Raw genomic sequence first — 8,453 nt, 5'->3', positions numbered from 1 at the left:
ATTTTTGTGTTGGTTCTTAGCCAAATGTAGGTTGAACAACGGTAAGCATGGCATTAGTACTGTTCAGGCGGCTTTGTACTTTATTTTGAACATATTAGCTTTTTGTTTTGAGAAAAAAGAATAAAAGGGCAGAAGGGAGCGAAAAAGAGGAAATGAGGAAAAGAGGGAAAAAAATTAAAGGCTTTATTCACGTCTTTTAAGAGGGTGATGTGGATTTAGAGTTTAGAAAAAAACAGTGACACGTCAACATATAGTCCGCATCAAATTTCTGTCACGTTTTGGGGTAAATTACTGCGCGAAATGTGGTATGTCTCGGGGGCAAAGTGCCTATATACCCATCAATTCTAATAGGTGATATCTCTGGAATTTCATCTTTGTAATACCAAATAACTGATTAAGATTCAGGATAAAGAGAACTAGCGTATTATTATAAACTGGTAGGGTTTATTCCCAAGCGGAATGAGTTGAGAAAATTATACAAATAATTTAGTGCAAAAAAGGCTAGACTTAGGTAAACTATGTTGACTTGATTCAGCTTTTGTAGCGACGACAGCAGAAATGAAAGGCAAGTAACACGGCACAAAGGGGAGGCAGGGAGCAAGCAACAACACCCTTCAGAGCTCATCCTGAAAAACCACACAATTGACTTGTTATTGGATAATCTACCCGATTCTGCAGGTTGTCTTCAATCATACATACGGTCATCACATAAACTGGGGACCAGATTCGGAATATACTGATTGATTTTCGATAGAAAAATAGGTAAATGGAAAAAAAAAAATCCTGATTTACTTCTTCAAGAAATTATGAGATAGCTAGGGATTGTTAGGAATGGAAGGGTTAAAGTCATGAAGTGAAAATAATTTGGAAACATTCCCGTACAAGATAGCATGTTATGATGAAAAAATAGGTCAAGTAGAGGTTGATACTTACATGAAACTCATCATAATCACGTGGATGCTGCAAAGAAAACATCTCCGTTAGAAGTTTGATTGGAAAGTCGGATAAGATAAGCATTCAATATCAAATTACAAAATCCAGTTGAATTTGTTTCTAATATCCACTTTCATCTCCCTATTTTAAGCACATGCACATATCAAAGTATTAGAACATTAATGATCTTGAAAAGAAATAAAGTTTAAACGAAATAAAGTTTTAGGGACATCATTAGCCGCAATTCGAATCTCCAACTACCATATTCTCTATGGACGAATTCACAGGCCCTGCTACATTTATGTGATCCCAAGCTATCAGGATGCTGGTGCTTCAAAGTTAAAAAAGGCACCTGAAGTGCCTGAAAGATTACTCAATCAGGAGGTTGTCCTATGTAATATCCTCGAAACCATTGTGTAACACCATAAATCAATGTCTAGAACATCATAAAATGCTGTGTAAAGCATGTCATTATAGCTTCTTCAGACCTAGATCCAAGAGCTCCAAGTGTTCCAATTGTTAATGCCACATATTAGCAGAAAAATAGTTTAGTAACTATCAACTAGTAAGATCCATGACCTTAAGGACAATACAAGATGCCCTTCCTGCCCTTCCCTAGGAAACTACAAGAAACTAAGTGAATGAGGGAAATATTCTCCATTCTGAATTTCTATTCTCCAAATCTCTGGTCTCCTCGGATATGTAAAACGATTGGTTTAATTTCAGCACCAATCATCCAAGACAAATATCTATCTAGTATTACAAAGAGACATGTACGTGCTGAAGCAAAACCTTAATTTAGGACCTACACAAACACTTAAATCCACAGAAACAACAACCAAATAAAACCCACATGAATAAGGTCTATTTCTGAAAGTTTCACCTAGTTAGTAGTCCTGCAAGGTTTCCATATTTTTCTAGTTTGGAGACTTGAGTTCTTGAAAATTGGCAAACAAGCTTGAGAAAAGAAATTCAGAAATGTGAATTTGTTGCCTGATTTATTTTAGTTTCTTGGTCTTTTTAACATTGTTGTGAGAAGAACAAAATAAAAAGGTTATAGAATGAGAAGAATACAAACCCTTCTGTATTTGTCTCGATAGCGATCCCTGTATCGTCTATCATAACCCCTCTCTCTTCTTCTTCTCTCTCCTTCCTCTCTTGCTCTTTGAGCTTCCTGTAAATGTTTGACGCAAATCTATTTAAAAACACAATTCAAGAAAACCAAGTGCATAGTAGAATTTATGGATGAATATGGGGAGCAAAGGTCTGTCAGTAACCTCTTCCTCTCGTGCCTTTCTCACTTTCTCTGCTTCTTCAAATGCCTCTTTTTCCACCTGAAAGCTCAAATTTAGAAAACTACCTTCTAGTAAAAGGATAAAACCATCCTCTAGTAATAAAAGGAGAATGAGAAGGGCACACCTCCCGGTTGGCAAACACTTCATCTACCACTTGTTTTGCATACTCTGGATCATCACAGATCAATACATTGTCGAAAACCGAACCAGCCTTCACCTGCACAAAATAATCCAATTTGCATTACAAATCAAGCTATCCCAAATTAGTAAACTGATATCTATGAATGTTAGAACTACCTGCCAAACTTCAATGCCCACATATTTGATTGGCTTGAGCACATACAGATCAGGATCATCTTCAAATTCTGGAGAGAAAACAATATCATTCAATTTTTTATTGCAAATTCTTCAATTAAAAGGTTCTTTTCTTGAACAGATATATGGAAATATAAAGATTCATTGCGGAGTACCTGGATTGTCAATATAAGGAATCTTCCATTTCCCTTTATAATTAGGATTCTTGATTTTCTGTAGTGAAAAAACAAAGACTGTATTGATGAGAAGCTGCTGTCAAAACATTAGGCCTCATATTTACTTGTTAGAATGAAAGCAAACCTTAGGTTTCCATGGTCCTTTGTATTTTGGATTCGGTACCTTTGGTGCTTTCCAAATACCATCCTCTTCTTCATCCCACTCATCAGGCTAACCAATGAAAATACCATGATTTGATTGTAAAACCTTGAAATATGAGAAAACATGGAAAACATAGAAGCACATGGCTAATGGCTTAATATTTTTGCTTGTAGGTAAGAAACTAACCTCTTTAGCCTTAGGATCAGGAATTTCTTTTGGAATCGAATCATAACCCTGCAACACCAAAAGATGCTTAGTTAGGCCTATTTTGCATTTATATATATATATATATAAAAAGAAAAACCGTTGAGTATAGAGATGAAATAATGACATGCAAAGTTACCTCAGGTTTCGTGGCACTGGGATCTTCAATGTATTCTCTATCATCCCAGTCCGCAGGCTGCAAAAGATGGAAATTTACAGGTTTTAAAATTTGAAGTTTAAGAAAACAGACCTTAAGGAGTAAGCCTGAAAATCATAGTCAATATTGGAAATTAGGTATCCTAACTGAGACTGTTTAACAATGTACTGTTCAGTCTTATGGAGAAATGCTGAGGTCACAGTCAGTATTGTATCTAAGATTTTCTAAGGAAAAAAGTAACACAAGTGCTAATAAAATATAGGAGGCTTCTAAGTGCAAGTTGTAACCTTTTTAGCTTTGAGATCTTTGATTTTACGGGGAGGAAGAATATCCCAGTCCGTATACATGCTTCCAGAATCCCTTTCACGATTATCTACGAGGATACTATAACTTGCATCTGGCCTAAGAATGAATGTGTAGAAATGAGTCAACTTGTCTGTTTCACATTCCAATTCCTTCTTAATAGGGTAATTCTGGCCCTGGTAAGAAAGTATAACATGGAGCTTCTTTGTTTGTGTCCCACAGATATCTGGCCCAAACATTAAGCTGCAGGGTTAAAAAAGAGAGATTAGCCGAGTTTACTCAAGTGGCTGGTAAGAAAAGCTTCCTAGAACAATATCAAACCTATATGGTGTGTCCCCTCCAAATTTCTTTTGATTGACAAATCCGGAGAGAAGCTTCATGTAACCGCCACCGCATTCAATGTCCTGCTCAAACCTTATGGAATACTGGATGACCAATGTCCTGTTCTTATTTGTAAACTCAGGGATCTTTGCGGATATTGCAAAATGTTTAGCATCGCCAGACGTCTGAATACCTACAGAATTATTTATAGTCATTGTCAAAATGAAGAGACAACTGGGCAAAAGTTAAATTTATCAGCGAAAAAAGGCATCTCAGGTATCATTCTGGTGAAAACACTTTTTATCTTCAACTTGATCGCAAGGTTAACACGATTTAAGTTCATTTATTCACCAAAATTCTCTGTTTTTTTTTTTTCCAAACAACACAATCATTTTGGAATAAAGCAGCAGGAGCTAAAAGCATACCTTTATCATCAGGATCTCCAGACCACTTTCCAGGTGTGTGTTTAAACGATCCTGCTTTTCCTTCACTTTTTTTCCAGTCAGATTTTACCCAACGACTTTGCCATCCGTCTGTTCACAACATCAGGTGTTACCAATGTAGTTAAAAACCCATACGAGTTCCATATATTGCAAGCCAATTGAGAGCAAGTAATATAAAATCACAGAAAGCTCGTTACTTCAACGGATGTAGAATGACACCACTTAACAGTCACGTCAACAACCTCAAATGGGTAGCCAGAAACAACCCGGACTCGATACCATATTAAACATCCATTGTAAAACCAGTTTATAATAAGTATCTACCCAACTAATTTTAATACCTTTTTTTTTTTTTTTTGCCCCTTTCTCTGTTTGCTTGAAAACTTACAGCAAGAAAAGACCAAAAACCTAACAATCTTACCGCGCTATCCATTAGGCTTATCACATCTAAGGAAGTCTGCAAAATAAATAAACCAACTACAACTCAAATAAATTTTGATTTGGGTAAAATTTTCGAGTTCAATTTTATTCTGATTCAGGAGATTCTTATCATTTCGGAAAAATTTACACTCTAATTCAATTTTTATACAATTTTAAATTATATTTTTTTATAAAAATTCAGTTGACATTTAAATTTTTTTGGTCTTCCTTTTCGGTGTTCTTTGGGTGTCGAAACAAACAAAAAGGGAACTCTATCATAAGATTCTTGTCTTATTTCTTTCCCTTTCGCATTAATCTATAAAACAAAGAGTTCAAGTAAAATCATTGAGCTTTTATAAGTTTTTTGAGGACTGTTTATCTGCAATAGCAGAACAGATGAAACGCTCAGAAATTAAAATTTTAACTTAAAATAAATTGGTTGACTTACGCACTACCTTAGTCAATGTCTTGACATATCTACCGAAGAAAAAACAGGAAAAGAGATAAATGTAAAAGGGTGTCGTATTTCAATCACAACTACATTTTTACTTCAAAATTCCCATACCTTCCCACAACCAAGCAGATAGTAAGGGGAAAAAATTACTGCAGTTATTAACAAGCCGACAAAGATTTTCAGTTGATGACGTGGCGAACGGAATTCATAAATTTTTCTTTTTCAAAAGGAAAAAACTTTAAGAGATGTTGCAATGAAAAGCATGCAGGGAAAGACAGTACCTTCGAAACGCTCTTCAAAAATGATCTCTGAAATTGAAAACTGAAACAAAAACAAAAGTACAAGCAGTTTAAGCGTGACAATAGAAGAAGAATGTCGCGCCATTAGTGGGGGACGAGATACCACACACTGCCTGCCTATTGAGAAAGCTTGGGCTAGTTATAGAATGTTTGCAAAATTATTCACCCTCACTGTTTCAATTATTTACGGTGATGGCATGCAGTATTTAATTAATTTCTGATTTAGAGGACATTTCCTAGTGGGAACACCAAATGCTTGCTTTTTTAGATGAATAGAGGAGGGGAGGATTGAGGCCAAAAGACAGCCATAGCCATTGTTTTCCCTTTAATTACGTTAAGACCCCACATTTTTGTAATGATAGCCAATGAGAAGTGAGGACGACGTTGCAATGTCCAATTGTCTTACAAAACGCTTAGAATTTAATCTGAACAAAAAATAAATATATCACATCACTTTCAATTTGATGGTTTTTTTATATTTTATATTTTACAGCTGTGAAGAAAAACAAATTGATTTTAGTGCTTTAAATCCATTATAATGTTTTTTATAGAGGTTTTATAAGTACAATTAGAGCTAAAAATACAAATTTTAGAAATACATAGTTTATCCTTTTTCATTTCTCTTGAAAACAAGTATCTTTGATCTTTTCCACTTGAAGGTTTGAGATAGAAAATTACAACTTTTTAATTAAGCATGAGAATGTAGAATTGACATAATTTTTAACTTTAATTCTCAAATGGGTGGTTGTTTTAGTCATACTATTATTAATAATAAGGTTTAAGAAAAAGCAAGAATTTAATGACATGAGTATCACAAAACTCGTTTCTAGGAAACTATACTTGGGAGATAGGGACGAAGCCAGAAAATTTTTTTAGGGGGCCGGATAAAATTTTAATTTTCTATAGTTTATATCTTTATAATTTATAAATGATTAAATCAAATTTTTATAATTTTAAGCAAGACAAAATATAATTTTATATTTATTAATTTAAAATTTTTAAAAAATATAAAGAATTAAAAATATAATTTTATATTTTAGGGAGGCGAGCATCCCAGCCCCCCTAGCTACACCCTTGCTTGGGAGTGTTTTTCTATGTCCCAACCTAAGGGAAGGGGGCAACAGGGGCATTTTTGAAGATTCTGGGAAGTTCAAGGGCAACACTCTGTTCGTGGTCTTTCCTTGTAAATGGGTTTATACTTTGTAGACTATTCATTGACTGACTCCTTCAAAGTCAAAGTCTCCCCTTGGGTCTCTACTCACTGTTGATGTTAGGAACAAATATAGCCACTCACCATCTACCTAGATTAGTTTATTCGTTAATATATGATTTCTTGTAACAACTTCAAAAAATTCTCATTTTTAAAAATAATATTTAACATTATATTTTTAAATTAATATTTTAAATATTAAAGATATAAATGATGGTAACACTAAAATAAATTAAAATTTTAAATACTGATTATTTAATGCTAAATTTTATAAGTGTTAAATTTATATTAGAATTTCTTTTAGTAAATTAGTAAATATAAGTGTTGAATATAATTATATTGTTTGATAAAAGTAGATATTAATTTTAAAATATTATTTATTTTTAATTTTAACCTTATTAATATAATATTTTATTTTATTTTGGATAGTTTTATATGAAAGATAAAAATGATAATTTGAATATCTCATTTTTTTAAAATAATTTATTTCATTTTTAATAAAACAAAATCAACTCAATATTTTCGATGATAAGTAGTTACATACTTACTCATCTTATTCAATCCTCTTTTATTAAAAATTTATATAAAATAAAAATTTAAAATGATTATCAAACACATTCAAAATTTTCAATGATTTATCAAATAAATCCTAAAATCAAACAAATCCTAAATATATATATATATATATATAAATTTTCAATGATTCCAAATATATATAAAATTATAAAATACAAAAAATAAAGAAAATTATAAACATATATAAACTCTAAATATATATATGAAATAACTAAATTTTAACACAAAAATAAAAAAGTTGGGTAACTTCTGGCTTTCTTATTCATTGTGCTCTGCAAATCTCTTTGATGGTATTAGATAATGCACAATATTCTCAACATTTAATATTAATTAAGTTGAAATTAGAAAATGGTGAACTGAAAAACTCATACAGTGCAAAACCTCAATTGAAAAATGACAACAACAATTTTATGAAATAATGAAAATTATTTAGATGAGATTTTATTCGAAAAATTGAAAAAAATTTAAATTTTAAGTTAATTGAATTGAGTTATTCGAGTTTTAAGTTTGAGTCGAGTTAAATTTTACAATTTGAATAACTTGAATAATTCGAATAATGGATTGGTGTAAATAGTAGGGGTGAGCAAAGCTCGATTCGACTCGAAAAAATCGAAAAAAATTCGAATTTCGAGTTAAACGAATCGAGTTATTCGAGTCAACTCGAATTTTTTTTTCTAATTTCGAGTTCGAATTTTCGAATTCGAATAACTCGAATAATTCGAATAATTCGAATATTAAACTATAGTATTTTACATTTTTACCCTAAACTCCCAAACCTTTTTACTTTTCCCTCAAAATTTTTACTCCTTCCTACTTTCCCCCTAAAACTTTTACTCCCCTTCCATCCCAACCCCCCAATCTACCCAAAATCCATTTCCCACCAAAATTTTACTCTCTCATTTACTTTTTCTCAAAATTTTTTATTTTCCCCCATAATTTTTACTCCCTCCCACTTTCCCCCTAAAACTTTTACTTCCTTCCAATCCCACCTCCCATCTTCCCCAAATCCATCCCCCAATTTTTTTAATATTTTCCTTCAAAATTTTACTCCTCTATTTACTTCCCTCAAACTTTTATCCCCAAAACTTTTTATTTTTCCCTAAATTTTACTTCTCACCTTTTACTCTCAAATAAAAATCAAAATTATCCAAAAAATCACTAAACATAAATAGTAATAATTTTATTTATATTTACTATTTATATTG

General features: G+C 32.3%; 1 protein-coding gene across 1 annotated transcript; it reads right to left on the bottom strand.

Annotated features, from left to right (window-relative positions):
* Positions 1-400: 400 nt before the first annotated feature.
* LOC108461522 (calreticulin-3-like) lies at positions 401-5,753 on the bottom strand. The gene is made up of 14 exons (XM_017761390.2): positions 5,445-5,753; positions 4,272-4,379; positions 3,847-4,039; positions 3,510-3,768; positions 3,205-3,261; positions 3,048-3,095; positions 2,844-2,930; positions 2,699-2,756; positions 2,526-2,593; positions 2,353-2,445; positions 2,211-2,267; positions 2,012-2,107; positions 934-960; positions 401-626 (listed from the first exon to the last, which is right to left on the bottom strand). The coding sequence occupies exons 1-14, from the start codon at positions 5,545-5,547 to the stop codon at positions 615-617; spliced, it is 1,266 nt and encodes a 421-aa protein (XP_017616879.1). The 5' UTR covers positions 5,548-5,753; the 3' UTR covers positions 401-614.
* Positions 5,754-8,453: the final 2,700 nt, after the last annotated feature.

This window comes from Gossypium arboreum, chromosome 2, assembly GCF_025698485.1.
Source record: "Gossypium arboreum isolate Shixiya-1 chromosome 2, ASM2569848v2, whole genome shotgun sequence".
Taxonomy (NCBI): domain Eukaryota; kingdom Viridiplantae; phylum Streptophyta; class Magnoliopsida; order Malvales; family Malvaceae; genus Gossypium; species Gossypium arboreum.
The sequence above is the reverse complement of the archived record's forward strand: the minus strand, read 5'-3'. Positions and strand labels throughout refer to the sequence as shown.

What these genes read in the sequence shown, in the direction of transcription:
- LOC108461522 (XM_017761390.2), bottom strand. Translation starts at nt 5,547, where the DNA reads ATGGCGCGACATTCTTCTTCTATTGTCACGCTTAAACTGCTTGTACTT. An exon ending in TGGAGATCCTGATGATAAAG is followed by an intron (nt 4,040 to 4,271) that starts GTATGCTTTTAG and finishes ATAATTCTGTAG; the next exon opens with GTATTCAGACGTCTGGCGAT. An exon ending in AAGATCTCAAAGCTAAAAAG is followed by an intron (nt 3,262 to 3,509) that starts GTTACAACTTGC and finishes CATCTTTTGCAG; the next exon opens with CCTGCGGACTGGGATGATAG.